The sequence below is a fragment of the Ochlerotatus camptorhynchus genome, unplaced genomic scaffold, assembly GCF_037179485.1.
Source record: "Ochlerotatus camptorhynchus isolate MF236.1 unplaced genomic scaffold, CSIRO-AGI_Acam_v1.1 ptg000274l, whole genome shotgun sequence".
In the NCBI taxonomy this organism is placed as follows: domain Eukaryota; kingdom Metazoa; phylum Arthropoda; class Insecta; order Diptera; family Culicidae; genus Ochlerotatus; species Ochlerotatus camptorhynchus.
In genome coordinates this window covers 2,861,101-2,887,515 of record NW_027040763.1, presented here as the reverse complement: position 1 = coordinate 2,887,515, position 26,415 = coordinate 2,861,101, and the positions used below count along the sequence as shown (strand labels likewise).

General features: G+C 37.2%; 1 protein-coding gene across 13 annotated transcripts in view; it reads left to right on the top strand.

Moving 5' to 3' along the window:
* Positions 1-26,415, top strand: part of tou (toutatis) — a 208,282-nt gene that overhangs the window by 143,679 nt on the left and 38,188 nt on the right. For 6 of the 13 annotated variants that reach the window (XM_065227434.1, XM_065227437.1, XM_065227435.1 and 3 more), the window contains 12 exons: positions 8,003-8,528; positions 21,666-21,813; positions 22,035-22,393; positions 22,457-22,762; positions 23,044-23,409; positions 24,273-24,424; positions 24,495-24,770; positions 24,838-25,125; positions 25,189-25,275; positions 25,340-25,405; positions 25,632-25,676; positions 26,153-26,194. In XM_065227434.1, the coding sequence (XP_065083506.1) occupies positions 8,003-8,528; positions 21,666-21,813; positions 22,035-22,393; positions 22,457-22,762; positions 23,044-23,409; positions 24,273-24,424; positions 24,495-24,770; positions 24,838-25,125; positions 25,189-25,275; positions 25,340-25,405; positions 25,632-25,676; positions 26,153-26,194 (2,661 nt within the window). The remainder of the gene's footprint in view (positions 1-8,002; positions 8,529-21,665; positions 21,814-22,034; positions 22,394-22,456; positions 22,763-23,043; positions 23,410-24,272; positions 24,425-24,494; positions 24,771-24,837; positions 25,126-25,188; positions 25,276-25,339; positions 25,406-25,631; positions 25,677-26,152; positions 26,195-26,415) is intronic. The other 7 variants (XM_065227439.1, XM_065227447.1, XM_065227438.1 and 4 more) reach the window with 6 other exon arrangements.

The window sequence follows — 26,415 nt, the reverse complement described above, 5'->3', positions numbered from 1 at the left end:
TCAAATGCTTCCCATATTTATATGGATTTCTTCAAAATTCACGTTGAGATTCTACTTAAAATTTGTCAAAAATTCTTCCTGAAATTTCCTTGAAGCGAATCTGAAATCCTTTGAAAACAACGTATTTTGATCTCAAAAATACAGATTACACTACTATGGGTCAAAAGTTATCTGAAATATTATTGAATATTTGTTGAAATAACAAAACCGTTGTAGAATTAACAAACGTTGTGTTGCTTCAACAATAGCTATTGTTGATATAGTGGTTAATTATTTTTGTGTTCAAAGTTAGTTAACAGGTGAAAAGTGGCGTTACGCGATGCCGCTGAAATTCATTCTGGCTAAGAGAATTGAGGAAACCGTCATTTTCTAGAGTCTTATTTAAAAGATTCTGCGAATTCACCAAATCTTTAATATTGATTGACTTTTAAAAATTCTGGGATCAGACAAATAATCATCTGTGGCAAAGGAAAAAATAATTGCGGAACTGACAGATTTTTAGGCAAATTTTGAAGATTATGTAATTTAGAAAACTAGGGATAATTCCAAAGTCTTTCAGAATTAGCAACAAAGGAGATTTGTGTAGTACTCCTAGGCAATTTTAAGGTAGTTTTGAGGAAAATTCCAGGAAGATTGTGAGGAATATTCCATGTTCAATTTTCAATTCTAAGGAATATTCCACATAGGTTCTTTGAAAAAAATCAAGAATGTTTTCATGAGGGCTCCGTGGAAATTCAGAGATGAACCTTGAGGCTATTTTTTTTTGTTTATTAATTTATTTGAAGAGGCTCAATCGAATTAACTTTACAGAGCCTATAGCCACTAAACAAAATATCTTAAAACTATAGTCAAAAGGTACAACACAATAAACACTTTATCTTCCGCTATCCAATAAGCTTCCTCCATCAGAACGGGATCCACTTCCAGTAGTTTCATAGCATGGCAGTATCGCTTCTATTGCAGCAATGGACGCAAAACGTGGTCATCACTCACACACTTATCACGAAACGGTTGCTTTCCAAAGTCGACGACGCATCGACCGAAAGAACTGCTGATGGAGAACAACGAGAAGGACCAAACAATGGTTGCTGCCGAGTAAACAGACGATCTGCTTCTGTCGACAGCCGAGTGAACGCTGAACTTTGAGGTTGGCGCAAATTTCAAAGAAGTTTTGAGGATAATCAAGTGGATTCTAAACATAAATACTCATAATACATAAGTTCTCCTAGAAGAAGACCAAGGGAATCGCATTATGAGATTACAATTTCCAAGCATTCTGAAAAGAGATTCAATGGAATTCTGATGATAATACTAAGGATAAGAATTTCTAAAGAACTTTGAGGTGAATTCCAAGTGAATTTTCAGAAGAATCCAAAGAAGAACTCCAAGATAACTCTGAGCAGAACTTCAGGACAATTAGGAAATGCAATTTCAGTGAACTGCATAGAAATTCTAAGCGTACAAGTATATTCATAGACTGGGTAAAATATTCAACGATTTTCCTGATATTCGTGCCGAATTTTGAGGAAAATCGATTTAAATTTGACTCATATACTGAGTAAACACACTTTTTCCAATTTTGACTAGAACTTTGATCTGAGGTACTCTCATCGGCCGAGTTTTGAATTTGAAAAGGACGCTGCAGCAAATGTTTTGGAGAATTATTAATACTTCAAAGAGACTCTTTGATGAATTCCATGTGAAGAGGAATCATGCTTGAAATGTGTTACTTTTCCAATTAATAATTAGTTATAATGTAATAATTTATCCAATTTCAAATCAAAAATTGAAAATTGTTTTAGATTAATTAGGTTAATTTTCGGTGACTCTAATGCCATGTTCAGACTAGAAGTTACTAGAAGAAACCCGAACTCAAAACACTTCACAGCTCTGTTGTCTAAACATGGCATAAATGTAATCAAATTTTCAATATAAATTTGAAGGTTTATGTTGATTAGTGTTCTGTCAAAATTGTGAAGAGAAACTCTAGATAGAGCTGGAATTAGGGCCTAACAGCTTTTGTAAACAATGACTTTTCTTGATGATTTCTAGAAATTCAAGGCTCGCCCACGCAAACCAACATCGTCATCGGGTAGGGAAAGACTTCCCCTATCCGATGGTTAGGTTGGTCTGCGTGGACGTGCCTTGAATTCCTATAAATCATCGATAGAAGTACTTGTTTACAAAAGCTGTTACGCCCTGATTCCAGCTCTATCTAGAACTGTTCTTTTGACATGGCATGTCAAAATTATTTAATATGTAATATTCAGATTTATCATAAAATTCTCCTTAAACCTACGAACTCCCTAGCTACTCACCTCGTAATCTTGGAATCTTATTTAGAATTGCATAGAACTGAGTTAATCCTTCTTACAATTCCTCTTCAATTCAATATTTCAATAATAAAATTCAAATGAAATTTTTCTTATTTTTTCACTCGGACGCTCCTCGGAAATTTTTGGGAATTCAGAATTTCCTTATTTAATTTAAATTCTGCTCCATTTTGTTTAACTCTTTAACTTCATATCGACTTCTAACTTCATATTTCAATAATTAAATTCCTTTGAAATTTTGCTTTTTTTTTAACCCAGGTGCTCCTCAGAAATCCTTAGATATTCAGAATTTCCTTCTGAATTTGACTGAAACTTATTTAATTTAAATTATGTTCCATTTTTTTTTAACTATCCACAGAATATGATCCTTCAGATTTTTTTTAGGAATTCTCATGAAGTTCTTTTCTGAATCTTCTTCAGTATTTGGTTAAAATTACAGGGCTGGTAGCGAGTCACTTTTTAGTGACTTGGTCACTTTTTTCAAGGCAGTCACTAAAAAGTCTCCTTTTTTAAGATCAAGCCACTAAAGTCACTTTTTCTTGTAATCAGTCACTATTTTCAACTTTTTTAGCGTGAATTTATTTCAAGATTGATCATTCTTTGTTTTGTGACGTTAGTCGTCTTTCTCTATCTGCAGGGTGTATGCACATGTTTCTAAATAAAATTACCTGAGTTTTCCAGGTTTTTCCAGAACTAAATTCCAGGCTTATAATAGGAAAGCTATTTTTTTAATGCTTTAAAAATATGCTTTTTTTGTAGATCAAAAACTACAGAAAATAGCCCCTAAAATTTTAAAGACATGGCAATCAGTTTTAAAGAAACAGTTTTACAATCAAATCCATTGAATGTTGAAGTTTAACACTTATTTTATTTCTCACTTTAAAAAGCTTAAAAGTTTACTTAATTTGAGTAAGTCCAAGATCTAAAAATATTCAATGTCTTGAATTTTCGTATTCCATGTAAAAGTTTCTGGATATTGAAAATTTTCAAAGTGCCAGAATTAAGGAAAAAAATGATTTATTTCAAGTTCGCAATTAACTTTATGAAAGATAAGCAACCTTCAAGGCATTAACTTCACAACAATTGTAGGAACTTCAGACAAGTTCTGAGGAATGAAAGAGAATGCTGAGAATTTCAGTAAAGCTCTGTTTATGGACTGCGGAGTCTGCGGGATCATACAGAAATTTAACATGCTTAAAGCGGTTCTTTTAGCATCCGAAAATTTTCAGAAACTTTTATGAAGATCCTAGAATTCCAGAGAACTTCACAGGTGTTAAGTGAACTTAAGAAATATAGAAAACTTGACGGGTATTGTGAATTTTTTAAAGAAGTTCTAAGCACATCAGAAAAGCTAGATTTAGAGTTCTTTGAGAATTAGTTTTGGAGCAGTTTAAAGATCTTAAATAGTAAATTTAGAAAAATTCAGGATAGTTCCATGATGTGCTGAAATAAAATCGAGAACCCTTAAGATGTTCCGAGAATTTCAAGGAATTACAGAGACCATTAGAGAATTTATGAAAACTTCAGAAATGTTTCAGGAACTACCCAGAAGTCTAAAGAATTCCAGGGAAATTTAAATGTGTTCCATTTATTTCCGAGCAGAACCGAGATCTTCAATAGAATTGAGAGCTTTGAACAGATCAGAGAATCAAAGGGCAATTCAAATAATTTCAAGGAAATTGTAGAAACCTTAAAGTAGTTTCGAAAACTCAGGAAATTTCCGGGAACTTCAGCAAAGTTCTGAGAGAATGTCTGGAACGTGATAAAAATTATATGAACATCTGGAAATGTGTGAGTATTTTAAGGGTGTTAGGGTGTTAAGGGTGAGATTTCAAAAACTTTAGAAAATTTAGCTAAATTGATAAGAGAACATCAACGAAGTTCCATTAATTAAAAAAAAAATGCGAGAACTTTTTCCTTGGAATTACATTGAAATTCTTCACAATGAGAAACTCTTTGGAAGATTCTCCGACCATTAAATGAATTAGTTTCAGATTTTCTATTGAATCTCACTCACATTGAAAGATTTAATTGTAATCCTCCTTTTAGTATTTTCAAAAAAAAAAAATCTAAGGGCTTATGCTCCGGATTATTTTTCTCCCACAAATTTTACAAAATTATCCTCAGAATGCCCTTGGAACTTTCCTCTGAAGTTCGCAGGAGTTGTGCTCATCAGAAATTCCTAAAAGTTTTCATTAAAATTAGTTTTTAATTCAATACAGGGTTTCTGGAAATTATACTCAAATCTTCACATGAAATCAAAAATTTCTCAGAACTACCTTGAAAGCATGATGTTTTTCTGAAAAAAAAATTTTTCCCCAGAACTCTCTTGCAATAAGGTCCTTAGGAAGTATAATAAAATTCCAGGAGCCTTTAAAACTGTGCATGTTATTTGACTCCAGATTCTTGAAAATTTCTTGAAGTATTACAGCCTTTAAGTCCAGAGCTAGTTCAAATTTAAAAGTTCTAGGAAATATGCATGTTCTAAACCTAAAAAAAAAACACATTTCAAGCATCTGTTTCTTTTTTGAAATTTATTTGTTACTGAAGATTAATCCACTGTAGATCTATGAAGTTCAAAGTGTGAATGAAAATAACGAGAAAAAATAAATGCTCGTATTTTAAAATTGATTATTTTCTTCAAAAGGATAAGTAAGAAGATTATTAAATTCTCTGAGACTTCCAGGTATTTTAAGGAAAAATAAAATTTCATGAATATTCTCGGTTTTCCAGGGTTTTACAGTGGTTTATACCGTGGGTTTAGACCAAAACTTTTTATTGAATCTTTCACTTTAAAGCTTCATATCGTACATAAGTGTTTATGAGATACTGATTGACTATCTCTAAAACATCAAACATTTATTTGGTGTTCCATCATAATGACTACTTCTCTTCTCTTAGCTCACTTTTTAGTCACTATTATCACAACTATAAGTCACTATTTGGTCACTTATTTCTTCAACATGGTCACTAAAATCACTATTTTTGACAGCAGGGATCGCTATCAGCCCTGAAATTATCATCAGGACTCCCTTTAAAGTCTGTTTATAAATCTCTATGACTTCTCCATAACATTCATCTGGTATCCTCCCCACGATTCAAATACAAGTCTCTTCAGAATCACCTAGGAAATCAATTCAGATATTTCTTTCTTTTCCCAGATATACCATGGAATTCACCTCAGAATTTCTTAGGACTATATCTCAAAATTATCTTGGAACTCTGGACCTCCTCAGCCTTTTCTTTGAATCAACACTTGAATTCATTTTAAATGTATCCTACATTGTCATATGTATTCTCGGTAGAATTGTTTCGAAAATCTTTCGAAATGCCTTCGAATTCCAAAGCCTTGAAAACTTTTCAGGGTGAAATGTTTGGGAGTATTTCAAAGACGTTTAGCAGCTTCAGAAAGGCTTTTCGAGGACGTTTCAGGGAAGCTTAGGGTATGTTTAGAGAGAAGCAAATGAACCTCAAAGTAATTTAGGTTTCTTCAAGAAAGTTTAGAGAACTTCAAAAATGTCAAGAGAATCTTTGGATACCTTTGTTAAGATTGATAATAAATTTAGGGAACCTCAGAAAAGTTCAGGTACTTAGGAGATGTTCAGAGAACATAAACTAATTGAAAAGACCTCAGAAAAGCTTTGAAATCAGAAATCTAATTCAGAAGATCTTATACAAATGCAACGAATCGTTAGGAATTTTAGAAAACTTCTTGGAAGTTTGGTTCTGGAGAAGTTTAAGAAATACAGAACGTTTTAAAATGTCAAACTGAGATAATTCTCGTGGAACTTTCCTAACTACAAAATATGTCAAACTTTTACTCTCAGTTTTATTAAATCGTGTTTAACAAAACATAGAACCTAAGTTTAACAAAAATTCAAGCCACTTGTCAATGCAAAAGTACACCAAAGTTGTTTTTAGTTTATTGAATTAATTATTTTTACATAAGTACCGTAATCCAGGGGCAAATTGATCATTATTTAACGTAAATATCTAAATAAAGTTTTACAATAAACTAAATTGAACAACTAATGGTATTTAAATCAGTAGCTACGATGGCTCCATCGTCCTGCATGATTTATTATAATATTGGATGTTGTGTTAATTTTTAGGAAATTTTTGAAACCAAAATTTGAAAATATCGATATGGGGTGAAGTTGATCAACCCCTCAAATGGCTTCACAGTGCATTTCTAGTAATTGTTCTTATTAAATGTGGTTTCCCTGAATCCGATTCAGATGCTAAAACCCTTGTGTGAAAAGTATTTTCAGCAGAAACGTGTCTTAAATGAACGGTTGAGCCTGAATGTAGGAAATTTCATTCAAAATCTCTGGTAATTTTGTGAAAACCCTGGATCTTGATATTTGAAACATTCTATCGTAATTTATTAAATAATTCTTATTAATTGACACTTAGTTTAGTAAAAAATGCTACTTGAATGGTAATGACATCAATCAAATTCATAAGAAATAGGAACGTAGTTTCGTAGCAGTTAGAATAAAATAAAGTTATGATCTGTAATATAAGGTTTTTTAGATCTAAATCAACAGTAAATCTGGGTTTAGACGGTTTATGCTAGTTGTCATGATAGGTACTAATGGACCAACTTATGGGACGATCTAGTTCAAAATGCATATTCATTAAAGTCGGAGTCGGTATTTCTTTTTCGACTCCGACTCCAAAGCCCTGCTAAATGTCCTGAATACATAATTCCAGCAACTTTTCCCTGATACACTAGGTAACGGAAAAGCATTTCCCACCCCAGCTAACTGATTTGGGGCGCCATCTTAAAAAAAGAAAAGGAAAAACAGCTTCCGTTTGGACGATTTTTTTTTCCCCCAAAGCATACACGTAGGGAATCACTGATGAGAAGCAGCAGGAGGAAACAGTAGAGTCGGCCATTGTAGCGGTGGGCAGAGGGAAAGCATTACTCATTATAATTTGATGCTGTGTGCTACTCCGCCGGTGCAGTCAGTTACATTGGGTTCAGTCGCTCGTAGGTCGGCCGAATGGTCCCCAAATACACCGAAATACACTCTCACTCGTTTCATCTCATTTCTCGCTCCAATGGTGCCTGGCTTCCCTATCCCGGGATGGGTTGGGTGGAATCCTCTCGAAATTGCAATTCATCTCGTACAAATGCCACCCTCGCACGGGTGAATGCGGGGGACGGAATGAGAGTGTCAGATCAATAAAATTATTTAATTTTTTGGCAAACGATTGCCGTAGAAGGTGGATTCAGCAGGATGGTTGATATCCGGCCAGAGAGGAAGGTATTGATAGATCCGAAAAGGAAATTGGAAGCAGTCAATGATGGAATCGGATCAAAATGAATCTATACTACTGTTTTGCTGTATTTTATGGTTCAGTGATTTGAAGAGTCGAAGTGTTCGTAGAAATTGAAAAAGTGGCCCGATTTTGTCAGCCCGCTTTTTTAAATCTTTTCTAAAGTTTTACGAAACCCATGCGCTTTTCCAGTGGTCTTATTGCACCTAAAGAAAAATTATTGAGAAAGATTTGTAATTATGGTTATGTGGAATTATTGAAAGCTTAAAAAGCCCCTCAGACTGGCTGCCAAAATCGAGTTGATACTGTATTCATGTTTTTTTTTTTTCTAATAGATATGATTTTAATCGTTACTAACGAAATTCTTTCCGTTCCATTTTCAGAATTCATCCTCCCCGTCGGTGTCGCAAGCGGCGGCAGCAGCCGCCTACAAGCAGTCCCTCTATAGTCAGGCCACTCTTCACAAGGAGCTGATGGCGATTACGGCGGCAGCAGCCGCAGCACAAAGTCAGCAAGGTGCTTCCGGTGGAATGACCGGTGGTGCCGGCACCGGAGGTCAGTCAGGATCATCGAAATCCAAGTCGTCTTCATCGTCACACGGCAGCGGCGGTGGCAGTGGAGGTGGCCGAGGTGGCGGAGGAGGTGGTGGTGGTGGAGGAGGTGGCGGCGGTGGTAATTCGAACTTAAATGATATGCTCTCGATGACGAGGGGTTCGTCGGCGTCGCCGTCGGTGAACTCGTCCAAATCGCAACAGCCATCGCCGAGTGTGACCATTAGTGCCAGTAATCTATCCAACTCGTCATCCGGTAATCACCTACAGAATATGTCCCGTTCGGGGAAGGACTCCGGCGGTGGCAAAGGTGGTGGAGGAGGAGGAGGAGGAGGTGGTGGTTCAGCGTCGGATATGAGTGAGTATTATGCTTTATTTGATAATTTGTAACTCAATTTGAATTATGGGCGCGAAGTCTTCAACTATTTATTGCTATTTACAAATTAAGGTGTTATTCTCTATTCAGTTGATTTGCTTAACTTGCTCGAATTCTGTATGAACTTGATGAAGTTGATATGAAGTTAACAAATCTATTTATTTTCGAAAGCTTACAAATTGATAAATTTGTAGTTTAGTATTTGTACTAAACTGTGCTTGTCCAGGAAGTTCAGTAGTTTCATAGGCTTAATTCTGCCCACACTCGAAAAAATCTTCACGTTAATGCTACATGAACAACCTATCAAACATCAAACTGCCATTACTGGTACGTTATAAACTATGAAACTATTAGTTTAGAACAAAAGTGAAGTGGCTAATTACAGGAGGACTTATAATTAAATTAGTGATAGCTTCTACATATAGACAATTCAGAAGGTTTTCTAGACGATGTTTGATGTTATTCTTGGCACATTTCAGTTGACTTAAGGAACATTTTGAAGGATTCCAGGGACCTATCAGAGAACTTTCATGGCAAGTTTGAAGAATTGTTCTATAAAAAGTCCACATTGCCAGTGGACGCATACCTGTCCCATATTATAAGGTGGTTTCACAGGATTATTTGGTTTGAATCAATAGCAACATTTCGGGCCAAATATAGCATCCCGACAAGAGATTTATACCCAAGTAACAATTTTGGTTTTGTGAGGGTTCTGTAGAGCATGATTCAGGCTTGAAGAATGCTATAAAACCTCTATAAATCCTGCTATGTTACTTTGGTAGGTACGTAGATATTATTATTATTTCTCTACACTACACATAACCTATTTTTTACTGTTTGTAAAACATTGCTTTTTCACCAAAAAACAGTGAATTTCCTTACATTTTCTTTGGTTTTTACCATTGTGAGCTCGATGTTGAAGGTAGTATCCGAGAGTGCCCAAATAACAATGCTTGCTTTATAGATGTTTCATACACACTTAAAAATGATTACCGACCTCGGTAATTTTTACCGAACTCAACAGCTGATGATTGCGATCAATATCATCGAAAGTGTTGCCATCTAGTGATGAAAAATGCCAAAATGGCGTTTTGCTACCTAGACTTTACTTTGAGTTACTAACACCCTCTACCGTAATGATGCGGATACCGGACGGTGCATTAATCCGGACATTTAATTTTTGATAATTATCAAGTCTTTTTTGCCCCTCCCCTTAGCTAGTTTTTTAACCTGGACGTTGGTGGGCTGGCCTAATCTTATGCTTCATAGTGGAGTGTTGGAGACGGTTGGTTTATGGCCGGCATCGTTGGCTCATGCCGTGACAGAATAGCGTCATGAGCATGCGATGAGGATTACTGAGCTTCCCCCCTCTGATGAACCATTGCGTAAGAGAACCTATGTTCTAGCCTGAAGTGATAGTATCACACTCGTTACTCCTTTATTTGAAAGCCGCGTTGTAGTACGCTTACGTATAGGCACTGACGTTGGGTGCGATACTGGCGGGTTTTGCCACAAATCACTCTTATTTTATTAATTTTTACGCAGATAGATTTATTTGGGTTTGCAAGGGAATTATACTATTGAAATATTTCAGAAAGTGCTCCTTCTACTTGCGTGACAAGCTTTCGTTGTTGTTTTCATTGAGGTATTACTCAGGGAACAATGTTAAACACCATTTTTGTACATGGTATTGCAACTAATCTTATATGTGCTTCATTTTGATTTGGGATAAGTGTTTGAACTATGGCTCGGGATTTCCACTGTGGCGTGCTTCTATTGTGACATAACCATACGTATTTTTGTGGTGCGACATAGTGGAAACGTGTGAGCGTAGTTGAAGCATATACCCTATGTAATTTAAAAATCAGCTAGGAAACTAACTTCAAAGTGAAGCATTTTAGTCACTTGAAGGTGTCACCTGGGTCAAAGTCAGAAACAACTTGAAACACGTTAAATTTTAGATTACATTCACAAGTGCAGGTACTTAATAAAGAATGGTAGGTAGATTAGAGATTTCAATAATTTATTTTATTAGACAAGAGATATCATAATCATCAAACGAACTTAAATAAGAAAATTTAGACAGGCTAGTAGCATTAAGTGAATTAACAGAAGAGTTAGGATGCGGAGGGTCCGCTAAGGGAGGCAACTAGTCTTTAAAGCAACTGGCAAATAGCCTTTTCATGTATTGTCTGTTTATTTTGATTATTGCTTTAAAATATCAATTTGGTATATATGTGAAAGTATGAATCAGTGGGAGATGGATTTTCGGTTTCTTTACATTTAGCATCACTATGTGTCATTTCCTCAAAACCCCCCAATAACCGGCCTCTTCAATCCCTTCCTTTTCCCATGGCGTTCAAGTGGTCCGCATAGACTATTCAGCCATTACCCGTCCTTTATCCTCGGCTTTGGATTGACTTGCGCTCCCATTGCCCCACCAAACGCTGCAAAATGAAAATGAAAATGAAAGTATTCAGGCTAGCTCTTTCTGCTAGAATTCTTCACTAGAAGTCACCTATGATCTTCTACTAGTGATCCTCTGAACTTCTCTTGGAAAGTGTACAGAACTGTTCTGGAATCCTGTCCTTATATTAATAAGTTAAGATAATGTCCACTTGAAACAATTGCCCGGCAAATTTAGAAGGCATTTTCACATAAATAAAAATAAAAATAAATTAGTTTTCAGTGTAGTTTGAGGAACTTTCAGAAGAGATTGGAGAATCGATGAGAGATTTTTGTTGAAAAAAATATATCAAAGAACGAACTTTTAGAGTGATTTGCCGAACTATCAATGAGGGGGCGACCCCGGCGTAGTGGTTAACATCCATACCTCTCACGCCAAAGTCACGAGTTCAAATCTCACCCCCGGACAAGTCACGAATGACCCAAGAGTGTTAAAGTGACTATAATAAAAAAAAAAAAAAAAAAAAAAAACTATCAATGAGGGTCCCCAGAGGAGATTTTCTGAATATCCAGACAAGGTCCTTGGGATTTCTTGTGAGCATCGGCTATTAGTTACTCTAGAAGCTCTCCGCGTTTCGAGTTGAAATTTACCTCTGATTTTCTTCTAACGATCATCTGACCTACAAAAAAAATCGCAGAAAGCTTGCTAGATTTTCAGAGGAGTCTGTTCTAGAATTCTGTTTATGGACTTTTTAAGATAAAAAATTAAGGGTTCTATGGATACTTAAGAAATCCTTTAAGCAACTTTCAAGAAACTTCTAAGGAAAGTTAAAACTTCTTCAGAAACAAACATCAGTTGTTGTTATTCTGAAAAATTTGGCAAACTTTTAAGTTCAGTGTGTTCTGGGAAAAGCTCAAATAGTTTTTGGGAGACTTCGATTGAAGATGCTCAGGTACTTCTGGGCCAGGGTTGACATGCTCATTTTTTTCACAAATTGCTCTTTTGTTAATACATTTTCACTCAGTTGATGAAACTTGGTTTTACTTTAAGCAATTGATAGAGTAGGATCAGAGCTCATACTGGATAGTTAAGTAGTTAAATCACAACATTTGAATTCACACCAATGAGTTATTTCACTGAAAGTCTGAAATGAGCAGCAATTATTATTCTTTTCGTTTTGGTGACGCAAATTGGAGAACAGCTTTTCGTAATATTACAAATCTACTATGGTTTTCTACCAGTTACTTCAAGAAAATCCATGTTATTAACAAATGAGCAATTTGAGCGAAAAGTTTAGCATGCAAACCCTACTCAGGACTATCAGTAAAGATCTAAAGGACTTCTAGGGCAGGTTCGGTGTGCATTCAGAGCATTTTTGCTAGACATTCAGAGGAGGATCTCAGGACCTCCAGCAGAAAGCACCAGAACTCATGTTACCGATGAGTCAAATAAGTGAGGTTTCGTATCTTATACGGACCTTGGAAGAACTAACAAACATTGAGCCCTTGCTCAGCTGTAAATAGTCAAAAAGGTGAAATATAGTGAACCGGGAGAATCGGGAAAACTGGGAGATAAATTGGAATTCGATTGGAACTTTTACAATATTCTAATTTTTTGTTAATAAATAAATTTTTAATAAATAAGTCCGAAACCACTTACAATCTTCAATCTAGCCCCATAATCTTGAACAGTTTGCTAATACCAGGATCTCAAAGTTCCTGAATTGTTAATCCTGGATCTTGAAATTTTTGGGAATTTCACATGAATTTTCTTAGGATCATTTCAAAATGTCGTCATAATCACTTTTACTTTCAGGGTTCTCCTCACTTATCTCATGATTCTGTTCAATCTGGAATAACCCCTATATAATTCCCTCCTGAAGAAATTTTGAAATTCACTCTACATATCTTTATATTCTTAAAAATGTGTTTTAATTTCTCCTCATTGTATTAAAACACTTGAAATATTCCAAGCAATCTCTTGGTATGCCATTTAGAATTTATAAAAGTAGGGTTACGGTATGTAATGTGGGTCTAGTCCTTTCATTCGGCCTATCACGCAAATAAATAATTAATTAAGGAATATTACACAAAAAATAAGGAAAATATTGATCACTGATGATTGATAAATGTGTACCACACACAAATCAATTTATATCACAACATTTCAATACATTTTCAGCTCTCGTAAGTAATAAAACTGGTTGAGAATATCACTCTGTTCGGAGTTTTTAGCCGCCATGACTTCTAAGGTTAAGATGGGAAGGTTGCACTGACGATCATCAAGATTATGGCATTTATTGAATGGAATTACCTGATAATACACACTAGACGTAAAACTCACAGTTACTGTTTGAATATTTTATGTTTATTTTAATTGTTTAACAACGTTTTCACAAGTAAATCATGGACCCAACTTTAGGGACACATTTCTTTTCTATGTTCCTAACTTTGGCCCATGAAATTCATTTGACAGCATATAGCAATAAGAGTAACGTCAACAATGTGGTTTGCATTTGGATGATAAGGAACGAACAGGAAGGGAGATTTTTTCTGCCAAATCTGTATAATGAACATCACAATGTTTTGATTTAGATATTCTGCGGTCGAAAGACGATAAGCGAAATTTTTAATTTTTAATTTTTAACTTGAGTGATTTAATGTAGTTTTCGTAAAATTTTCTCTAAGAAATGTTTTGAGGAATGAAGAGTATTAAGTTAACAGTGATAGTGATAAAAAAAAATACATAAGAAAACGTTACCAAGAGCGTTTTTTTTGAAAATCAAACAGGATAGGACGAAGTTGCATCCATAAATAGACCCAATTTGGGGACAATAGACCGATATTACATACATTTCCCTGGTGAGTTTTTGTCTTAAAAAAAGTAAGTTTTTCAACTTTTTGCGGTTCCTGATAGCAAACGACATGATAAGCATATCTAAGCATACCATTTAGCAGTAGAATATCGTTTGCAGGTAAATTAATTGATGAGTTATGATTAAAAACGTAATCTATGGCTGCATATTAGACCGAGGTTAGGGACGTATACCCTATTATCCCAAATTTTCCTTGGAGTTCACTTAATAATGCCTTAAAAGAAATTCCTCATAATTTCTTTGGAATGCTTCTAAAAATGGCCTTGGGAGGAACTCTTGAAATTTTCATGGAACTTAGAGTTCATTTACACATATCAAGCTGAACATTGCATTAGGTCCTAAGTAACATTGACAGATTCTCTTCAACAAACTTTCCTTTGTACGGCCATGTACAGACATTTACAGATATCATCAGCACACATATCGATAAAAAAGTTTTTATCTAGCATCTAATATAACAAACACAACAAGAAACGGTTATGTGCTCAAGTTATTAACGAAACAAAAATTCGACGAAGAGAATCGTTAAATGTTTCTCAGGACCTAATACAATGTTCAGCTTGATATGTGCAAAATTTCCTGCCCAACCCCTTCCTCCAAATTTCTTATGAATTCTTTTAACATTCTGCAAATATATTTTTAACTAAATTAAGAATTAGATTCCCTTGGAATTATTATCCATACTTTCATAGATTTTAAGCCGTAGGTGATCGTTAGGTGATGTTTCAGTATCGTAGTCATATCATTAACATTAATATTATTAACAGTCCCTATACCAAACCTGCAAAATGCTTGGCGATGATGTAAACAAGCTTGCTTTTTGTGTCACAGAATTGACACTCTGCCGAATTCCCTTAGAATCTTCTTCTTCTTCTTACTCCCATTTCAAGTATAATTGCTAACCCCTCCTAAACGGTCTACGTAGTTAATGAACAGCCTCTTAGCTTATTGTGTTTTCTCAACTTCTGTGTTCTAGATGAACTTCTACAGTTATTAATTGAGTGCCATTTTGCATAAGTATAAATCTAGACTAACATTTGAAAAGGGCGTAATTCCAAAATGACCATATCGAGAAAAACGCTTTTGAATTTTGATGACCTAAAAATTAATCCAATTTCACGACTTTCCATTTTCTGGATGATTTTATAAGCTTGACATATAGTTAATAGTGTAATCTATCATCATGCATCACTAAAAACTCAAAAAAAGTTTTCTTTGTCGTGAAATCGAGAAGAAAACATCATACGCCCTGATAATTTCATACATGTTGTTACCCCCCGGATCTTCCACCCTTTGAACTGCCAACACTGGTGATACGCCGTGGAAGTACACCCTCGGGATTTTTTGTTTGTTGTTCCGCCTTGGTTCTTCGTTCGCAAATTTTGTGAGAGTGGAATTATGCCCGGAGATTTTTTGGTCTTCTTTTTGTTCGTTGTTTACACGTGCACTATCAATCGGATGCATTTCAAATGAATCGGGCGTGACTAGATACTACAGACTCAATACGTTTGGCATAATAAAACGATATAATTCGTAGTTCTGGTCCAAGGCGTAACAACCAGATGCATCTTAGAGTTGAAAGTTGGAAATACGCCATGTAAGAAGAAACGTTTTTGATGATTTGAAGTGATATTTTCTTCTACTTTTTCGTGTTTATCGAGTAGTTTGTAAACTATTCTCTCTATATGTGGCAAAATATGGTTTGTTTACATTTTGGCTCTTCCACCCCTTTCAAATGTTAGTCTAGAAATCAAGTACAATCATACTCTATGCCCAGGGAAGTTGAGCAATTTTCCAACCCAAAAAGCTCCTGGACCAGTCTGGGAATCGAACCCAGCTACCTCCAGCATGGTCTTGCTTTGTAGCTGTCTTTTACCAACTGAATTTAGGGAGCCCCCCTTAGAATGCTTCTTGAAATTCCTTCCGATTTGCTTTACAGTTACCTAGAATTCTTCTCATAATCCACAGAATAATCTATTCAGAAGGGGGCGACCCCGTCGTAGTGGTTGGCATTCATGCCTCTCACGTTAAAGTCACGAGTTCAAATCTCACCTCCGGATAAGTCACGAAAAAAAAAATCTCATCGGAACTACCTTACAAATCATCTCTTACAATTTTCTTTAAATACTTCTAAAAAATACCAGAACTTTCTAGTCAAATTCCATTGAAAATCTCCCCAGACATCTATCTATGTCTGTCTGTCTGTCTGTCTGTCTGTCTGTCTGTCTGTCTGTCTGTCTGTCTGTCTGTCTGTCTGTCTGTCTGTCTGTCTGTCTGTCTGTCTGTCTGTCTGTCTGTCTGTCTGTCTGTCTGTCTGTCTGTCTGTCTGTCTGTCTGTCTGTCTGTCTGTCTGTCTGTCTGTCTGTCTGTCTGTCTGTCTGTCTGTCTGTCTGTCTGTCTGTCTGTCTGTCTGTCTTTTTTATTAGCGCATAAACTCAAGCTAATATTGAATCCCGAGCAAGGGCGGGCACACTCAGCTAGTCCTTTCTACTTATCCCTAGAATTCTTCTACAATTCTCCGGCGCCGGTGGTATTAAGCGTGACTGCTTTGATTTTTCTTGTTTGTTTTTTTTTTAAATTTGAGATCTCTACAATAGGCCATATTTTAAGTCAGAAATCTCGCAAAGTTCAAGAATGTAAAATACTGGCCTTGACTCAAAATATTGAAATTTTTCTTATGTTCAGTGGCGTTTCCTTAACCTCAATCTACCTGTGCACCAACTCTCAAAATATTGCTTGCAAATATATAGATATCGAGTAAACTAGCATTAAATCTGATTTTGAAAGTTGGTGCACAGGTAAAAAGTGAGGTTACGGGACGCCACTGCTTATGTTATCTTATAAAAAAGTTCCGAAAATTCGAATTTTATTCCGTAAATAAATTCGGCTTAGATAAACTTAGATAAATTTCAAAATTCTGAGATTTTTAAGAAGAACATGTAAAATTTCGGAATTTAAAAAATATCTTAATTAGGCCAGAACAAATAACAAGTTTTTCTTTTGTCACTCGATTTGTCACAGTCGAGGGGGGGGGGGGGGGGGGAAATAAAAAATAAATAAAACATTTTAAATTCGTTTTACATTACATCTAAACCACATATTTAAAACGCTAACATTTTTTCTTAGCCTTCGCATTAGTCTTATACTTCTTTGAAGCCGTGAGTTGTATCCTTTAAAGCAAGAACATTGGTAATAATGTAGATGAATAGGAGCAATTGATTTTTGGGTATTGATAAATTCCGGATAAACCATCAAGCGGAATACCACAAACGTAACAGTTCTCATAAAAAACGTTGTTTTCGATTGTTCCTCCCTATCCAAATATAACTCAGTTTTCTCAACAATTGTGCTTGCTTCAAAAAATCTAAATAGACGTATGGATTCAGGAAGGTCTATTCAAAAAATCCAAGTATTCAAAGGAAGGATCCAAAATCCATCTTGGCTGAACATAAAAACCATATTTTAACAAAAATACCTAGTTTTGTCAATTTAAAGCTGGCTTTGTGTGTGCCTAAAAATCATCACATATGAATTCAGCAAGGTCAATTCTATAAAATCTAAGCATAACTTTCAAAGGATAGTATCACAATTCAACTTATCAGAAAGGGAAAACCAAAAGACTTTACGAATTGTAAACCCGGTTCAACTTTCACTAATGGATTCAGCAAGGTCCATACAATAAAATAAAAGCATATTTTTCAAAGATATGACCCAAAATGCAATTTGGCAGAACCGAAAAACCAAATTTCTATGAAAATACGTATGGATTCAGCAGTTCTGTAAAATCCACGCCTATTTTTCAATTTCTATAAAAATGAGTACTTTTGAGAATTCAAACTCAGTTTTCTAAAAAAAATAGTGCATGCTTCAAAAAATGTATCATCACGTATGGATTCAGCAAGATCCATTCTTTAAAATCGAAGTCTATTTTCAAAGATCGGAGCTGAAATTCAACTTGGTCGAACAGAAAATTAAAGTTTTTATGAAAGTACGTACTTTCGTGAATTTAAACTCGATGTTCTCAAAATTTGAAGAAATTCAACTCTCACGTATTGTTTCAGCAACTTCTGTTCTTTAAAATACAAGCCTATTTTTTAAAGATAGGAGCCAAAACTCAGTTCAGACAAAACAGAAAAATCATTTTTTTTTTGTGAATATTAATTAACCAGGTTCGTTCTTCCGCTATTCAGCAACTTCCATTCAATAAAATCCAAGCACAAATTTCAAACAATTGAACCTAAATCCAACCTGGCTTCAAACAAATCTATCATCACGTATGAACTCACAAAGCTATATTCTATAACATCCAAGCCTGTTTTTCAAAGGACAGAGCCAAAATCCATCTAGGCTGATCAAGAAACCCAAATTTCTATAAAAATAGTACTTTTGTGGATGTAAACCCAGTATTTTCAACAATTGTGTCCGGTATGAACACACGAAGGTCCATTCTTCCATCAGCCTAATTTTCAAAGGATGTGAATCTCACAAGAACGAGGAACGGGTCTAAAGGAGCGGAATCTACGCTAAAAGTTAGTTAAATCACTTCAGGAAAGTTTAAGCTCAAAAAGTGTTAGAAAACTAGATGACCTAAACAAGATTGTGTCTTTGCCAAATGCCAAAGCAGTTAAGAACAGTTCGGAAAAAGTTGAATCAATGCAGGAAACTTTTGATTCATTTAGGAAAGGGATTAAATCAGCTAATGTTGCTTCACTTTAGAAAATGCGAAACCAATTCTTTAAGGATTGGATTCGGGATTTGTTGAATCACTTCAGGGAAGCTTTGACAACTTTAAAAAGGATTGAATAACATAGCAGAAAAGTTTAGACTTAGTTAGAAAAATGTTGATGACTTATTCGAAAGTTTGAACTCACTTCAGCAGAAAAGTTCAGCCTCAGTTTTGAATCTGCTTTGAAAAGTGTCACCTCAGTTAGGAATTTCCTCAATCGTTTCTGATTTTTGGTCTCACTTCTAAAAAAATTAAACCAATTTTGAAAAGATTGGATTTAGCTCGGAAATGGTTGAATCACTGTAGAAAAGAATTGAGACAAAAGAAAAACTTGAAATTTGTTCCGGCCTTATGGTAATTTTAAACATCAGAAACTTTAAAAACTTTAAAAATTTACATTGCTTGTTAATAGGGCCAGGGGTTTTTCGGGTTTTCGACATTTAAATTGCTGAATTGCATCAATTGTTCAAAATCAGTCATGCCGGTATTCCCTTTTTACCCAATTTATCAGTTTCTATGAAGCCGAGGGAGGTATTTAATTTCTTAACTTCAGTAGCCACCCTGTATAGTACCAATGGCTATTTGTAATCTTTCAAGAGAGGTTCTCAAAATTTTCAACGGAGCAAGGCTTTCAGGGAAGGGTCTCAGGATCTCCGGAGAAGGTTCTCAGACAAGTTCCTTCCAATTTATAGGGATGGGCATCCAGGGAAGATCCTCATGACTACGGGTAGAAATCCTCAGTACTTCCAGGGGAGTACTTCAGGACTTTCAGAGATGGTCCAAGGAGGTTCAGAAGGCTTTTTTTTATAATGAAATTTCAATGCATGTTTAGAGATTGTCCAAAACCAGTTCAGAGAGCTTCCAGTGGATGCAGATCATATCAATTTGAAATTAGTTCAAATTTCTTATTCAGGCGAATTCATGAGACATGTTTAGACACAATGACGTTTATATAAGGTCCGGGGCAACAGGCAGCTTGCTGGTGTTAGAAGCAAAAATATTGTAAACATTGCTGAGCACTCAAGTGACGATGTCACTCTACCATCACATTCCATACTGCGAACAGTGAGATTGACGTCTCTGCCAACAGCTGTTTCGTGTAAAAAGATAAACATTGCAATGAAATACGAACACCACTAAACATTTGCACATTTCACTAACACCAATAAGCCTGTTGGCCCGGACCTCATATAAAGGACATTGGTTCAGACACTCGAGCAAATCCTGAGATCGTTTTTTTTTTCTTTCTTTATTATAGAGATTTTTAGCCATTTGGCTAGTTCATCTCTTCTCCTGTGATCAAATTTAAGCCTAAATTTAATGTTGTGATGTCGCTGATAATGATTACTCCGTTTGCTGTCGTTTAGTTCGTTTTAACGGTTAAAATATCAAAATTGAGAGCAAATAAATCATCCTGTGACATTACAATGAGGACTAATTGTGCTGTCAGTGAGAGCAAACTGAAAACTCAATTAATCATATCGTCCGGCCATTTTCCACAGAGATGGCGCTGTTTCGCTGGTAGGAAGTAATAAAAATCCCCATATAGAAATTGAGAGAAGTGGGAATAATTCGCTTTCAGTGCATATTCAGGTCAAAAAAATGAACGATAACCTAAATAAATTAGTCAGGGTCTTAGTCGTTCAGTTTTTTCCCGGAAATTATTGTTCAACAAGCTATAAATAAATAAAAATGATTTTCCCCATACAGTTTTATCTGCTTTACTATCAGTCCCCAGAGAGCCAAAAAATTCAAATTTGAGAGAGAAAATTTGCTCTCACGAGCTCAATCGTTCAACATGCTATGTATTTTGATGACACTCGATTTGTGATTTCCCTATCACAGATTATAAAATACAGTACCTGACACTACAAAACATGTCTGCTTCCATTTATTAACGTCTCTTTAAACAAATCACCTTGAGGAGGTGGTGTAGTTCATTCAAGACGGCCTACGAAACATGTCTGGTACCTCTATATATGCATTAAGATTAACATTCGAAGTCCCTCCTTTTTTACATATTCTGCAAAAAAATACTTTCTGCCCCGCCCCATTCTTAAAAATCGGCGGGTAATACTGTGAGGGGTGAGCTATTTGTTGTGCAGAATGTGTATAAAAGGAGAGACTTCGAATATTAATCTAAATGCATATATAGAGGTACCAGACATGATTTGCACTGCAGTGTCCTCTGTGAACAATTAACGGAAAACATATTGTGCGTAGTTTCCGATAGATGTCACCGCAAACAACAGCAGTTACATCTGATGGAACATGAATGCAGAAGCTTGACAAAATGATTAATTTGATGTACATTTTTCCTGTTGATAACAAACCGATTATTCAATTTGATGTTCTGCTAAGACAATGAAAACAAAACTGCGCCAACATATTATTGAAGAGCAAACGTAGGTTTTTGATCTAGTTTCCGTCCTACTAAGCACACCCCGCGCTTCACCTCACTCTTCTGAATGAGTTTAAACAAAAAATGGAATATTTCTGTCAAAAATGACTTCTAAATTTATTCACCTTTCCATACGTACTGTTGGATTTGATAAAGAGTCACCAATTGTTGAGATATTGATTAAAATCTAACACTGCTTCTTGATTCTAAATTCGTTCTACGAGTTTCAATTCCGTCCTAACGCATTGAAACGCCATTAGATTTTCTTCGTCCTTTGGATAAACGTTGAAAAAGGGGATTCGCTAGGAGCGCTTCTTTTGTTTTGAGAACAATGAGCGTAAATATTCATACAATGCGCTCTAACAGGATTTATGTTGTAGCTAATGAACTAACGCATCGGAACAAACCTATTATTGATTTGTGCACGGTGAAATAATTGATATTATTGATCTTTTCTGATCGTTAGAACGGAAATGGGCGATTACGACGAAGTAGCGCTCTACCCTACATCAAAATAAAAAAACTAGATTTGTTTTCAAATTTGTCATCACGTAAACTGAAATCAAATTATGATTTCAGTTTGATGTTGGTATCACAATTTGATTTAATTTTGCTGTCATTTTCATGTAGGACTTTGTTCGGGGTGATTCTTCCATTTGATGCGAACTAAACACAACACTAACAGCTTTCCCTTCTTTCCAATCTTTCAGGCTTAAGTGCTTCGATGAACGCCCTGAACACACTGTCCCAGTTTGGCAACCTGGACCTCGCGACGCAGCAAAACGTCACGGCAACGATGAACGCGCTGGCCGCCAGTTCAGCCAAGGCGAAGGACTACATGTCCTCCGGAATACTCAAGTAAGTACCAATTACCCGCTCTAATAACACGACATAGGATTAAGATTTTATTTCCGTCATACTAAGCACGACCCGTACTTTACCTATCTTTTTCGAACTGCTTTGATAAAAACAATGGAATGTTTTTTTTATCAAAGATGAAGATTCGGTGTTTCTGCTCGATATGACGGAAATATGCGCTGATGTCGAACTAGTTCTCTACTCTACTTGTAACGTAACAGTTTCAATTCCAGCGATCCGTCCTCGCTGCTAGGGGTGCGATTACCACCGGACACGGAGATTATCAAGTACACCAGCTCGATTGTCGGACCGAAGGCCTCGGGTACGGGCGGTCGGGGAAATAAACGAGCCCGGATGGAATCGAACGAATACGCACAGCAAGGGGCGACGTCCGGGGGCTCCATGTCTTCCACCGGTAATAACAACAACAGCGGTGGTGGGGCAAGTAATCTCTCCGGACTGGGTGCTATGGGATCCGGCGGTGGTGGTTCCACCGGTAGCGGAAATAATAACGATCGAATAGAAGTCATCAAACTGCCACCGACCATCACGTCCAATGGGGTGTACAATGCTGGAAAAGGTTTGTGTTCCCGCGTCCCGGTTCGCTTCGCTTGTTATCCTCTAATGTCGCTTATTTTTTCAGGCAAAGACTCCATGTCCGAGCAAATCAACGAATGGGCCGGTTTGAATCTCAGTGCAAAATCCTCATCGTCGATGGCCTCTTCGCTGGCAGCGGCTGCAGCTGCAGCCGTGGCAGCTGCCGTCAACGAACCACAAGACGATGCTCCGTTGAATCTGTCGATGAAACCGTCGAAGTCGTCGGATAACCGAGAATCGCCTGCCCCTCCTTCCGGTTCGTCGACACCCAGTGCCAACAGTTTACAAAGTCTCAGCACAATCACGGCCGCCCTCGGAGGGTCCGGTGGCTCCTCCGATAATACCCCACGATGTGAGTGTAAAATGAAACGGAGGAAAAGTATGATCCTATTGACATTAGATAGTAGTAGAACTAGCGTAGTCGTTCCGCCCTTTCTTGCATGTTTCCCAACACTGACCGTGTCCTAAGTCCCGTCGTAAAAAGTTGTGCCCAAGAACACACACACCCCAAAACCCCAAACACTAGGTCCTAAAACTTTACCGCTGATATTGCGAGTTAAGAATTCGTAAAACAACAAGTGATTTTCTACCTTCTCTCTCTCTTCCATATACATGTACAAAAATTGTGTTCAGCTCGTCGAAAATCCAACAATAAGAACCGCTCGTCGGCCGCGGCGGCGGCTGCGGCAGCAGCGTCGTCGGATCCGGCGGTTTCGTCCGCTGGGTTCGCCCTGGGTGGCAGCGCTTCCTCCGATGGCGCCGGTAACTTGAACAATTCCCTCCACAGTAGTACCATCAGTTCGCTGCTATTGGCCGCAAGCGGTGCCAATAGCGGAACTACCGCTACCGCTAGTAGCAGTAGCAGCAGCAGTGGCAATGGGATCCTCCAATCATCCGGTGGAAGCGTTGTCGCCAGCCAGCTCGGGCTCAACAGCTCCCTGTCCGAGCTGTTGAAGATCTCCAATTACGAAGAGAGCGACTATGCGGCGCTGACTGGATGTTAGTATTGTTTTTGTTTTGTTTCTGAACTTCTTGCTGAACAATATGATAATGAAGCATGTTTATTGATTTGAAATTGCATCACGCGATGATTGCGATAGTAGCTAGCGAGTAGTCGACGCGATCGAAGGAAGAAAGAGAATATTTAAAAACGATAACTGTTATAATATACCTACCAGCGGATACACTGTTATACGTATACCATTATAAGGGCATTCCTAGAATAGTCGGAGTTATGAAATATTCAAAATCGCCTCAAAATTTAGAAACTGACGAAACCTGTGTCTTTTTGCGTGCCCAAAATTTTCTAAAAGTGGTGAACTTGAACCAACAGATCAGTCCATACTAAAGTACGGTCAAGTCTCCACATCTCGATGTCCACTAGCTCGTTATCTAGTTATAGAACGAAAGTAAAAATGAATTTCATGGCAATTGTGACAGCGATTTTGTATGAAATTTTTATTCTATAACTCGATAATAATTCTATAAATTGATAGTCCCTTCAATATCGAGTTGTAGATAGTTTACTGTAGATCCATTATCCATTGGAAGTGAAAACAAGGACTGTCAAGGATCGTGTATGATGAATGGATTGGTGAAAATTCACGTTTGATAGCTTGTTATGATGTTTTCGGCCTAATGATTCATTCGAAAAAAACCATACACATGGTTTGGTTATTCTATTACGTACCAAATGACGTATGGTAAATGGTAAATCGAAAAAGTCTCAAGACCTCTGCTTTGACATGGTAGCTTCAACCATAATGGCCATCACGCATAATTGATCTTGTTTGGCTCTAATAGCTTCTGTTGGACAATCTTCTCGAAGTGAACTAACCGTTCCCTAATACTTCCTATTTTAGCTTCCCAATTCAAGGAAGGTCGACCACGCAACTTGGGCCGAGGCGTATCCAAACCTAAGAAGAACACTGTAGCATCACTTCTGGCACAAAGCCGTGCGGTGGGTTCGAAGCCACTGACCGCACAGCAACTACTCACCCAGGAAGCGGAAATTGTGAGTCTCCGTTGCGTCTCTACTTTCTGTTTTAGGTTCTAATGGTCGATTTCGCTTCATTTTGCTGCAGGAAAAACTTCGCCAAGCAATGATCGATGCTAGTCAATCGATGGATAGTACCAGCAACACCAACACTGACACGGAGAGCGTGGCCGAGAGTGGCATGTCCGAATCGGAGGGCGAAGAGCAAATCAATATCAAGGATCTGCGGGTACCCCTGGAAAAGGGATGGCGCCGGGAGACGGTCATCCGAGGCCTTACCAAGAACGGCCAAATCAAAGGGGACGTGTTCTACTATCCGCCGCAGAGTTTGAACAAGATGAAGGGCATGAATCAGGTGCAGTTGGTAAGTTTGAATAAATTAGGACGGGATAAAGCGGGTTGTTTACGGTGGATTATTTGAATTCTTCCAGTATTTGGACCAATTCAAACCGAAGGACTTGACGCGGGACAACTTCAGCTTCTCGGCAAAGGCGATCGTGGGAACGTTTCTGCAGCCGGCACCGCCTCCGTACGCCACCGATGGCGAGTACATCAAAATGACGGATGCGGAGGTGGCCAGGCGGCTGGAGGAGCTTAAAATGTTCACCCGGCATACGGCCTTGAATGTGGAACAGCGAATTGAGATTGCCAAACAGCAGCAAGCCATGCGGGATGCCAAGAAGATGGCCAAGGATGAAATCAGCAAGAATAAAGAGAAGGTCAGTTGAAACTTCCTTTTTTAAATATGCATAGGATAATCCCTAACGCGTTGCTTCCAATAGGCACGACAGGCTAAGGAAGCAGAACGAAACGAACGGCTAGAGCAGCAGCGAAGGGAACGGGAATTGAAGAACCAACAAGCTTTGGAGGTATGAATCTGTACCAAATTCTAAATTCGTTTTTAAAATTAAATAATTGTACGTTAATCCCCAGGCTAAGAAGAAGCGAGAAGAGGAACTCGCTCGCCAAAAAGCCGAAGAAGCTGCCCGAAAACAGCAGGTTAGTATGACACTCTCAATCTATCATCATTTCGTAATTGGTTCATTTGAAATATACTTTTTTCTTTTTTTTTTCAATCGAAATCCCATAAAATTAAAAACAAATTTAAATTCACAATTTGGGATTTTAATTCACACAAACACGCGCGCCATCTGCCTCTCAAACAAACGAACGAACGACTGCAATCGAATCGGGTTCGAAAACCGTGTGTGTATGTGTAATTCAGGAGAAAGAACTGAAACGACAGCAGGCACTTTTGCAAAAAGAACAGGTACAGATCGGAATGTGAAACACACTCTAGTTAAGTAGTTGTGCCACCCACACCCACACTTTAGAGAGTCACAATTAGCCAGTGTTTGTCATCCACAACAGTACATATAACCAAACCAAACGTATTGATAGTTTGTAGAAGACAACCAGCCCGTTTAGGTTATAGTTTTTAGTTCGAAATCCAAATTCCTGTGTGTTATGATTTTGTGTTCGTACCTCAACTTGAGTTCTGTGCAATTGGTAGTACCTTATTAGTTTATTTCAACCGTTTCCTGTATCTAATCTGCAACCATTCCTCCTGCGAAGATAGATAAACTATAGACGAAAAAGGTCCGTTCCGTGTCACCATTTCCAAAAAAAAATAATCATTGTAAATAACCCATCTCTGTCCCAGAAGAAACAAACAGAATCCACCGACATCGCTTATAATTTCTCTAAACTCTATCCCATTTGTTTTTTTTTTTTCGTGTCGTTTAGGAACTGCAGAAACAGAAAGAGCTGATGTACGCCGTTGAAATGGTAGGCATCGATTGCAATCTGGGGAATTGTTTTTACCACCATCATCCATTACTCAACCGTTTTACTCTAGACTTTGGATGGGTTGCGTTTTTGGTTTCCCGTGCTCTGCTTTGAGTTAAACTCTCTACTCGCCCTCAATTTCCATCTTAATCAACCGTTCATTATCAATTTATCACTAATTGTTGGATATTATCTCCAGTGACCATAGTCTTTATCGTTTG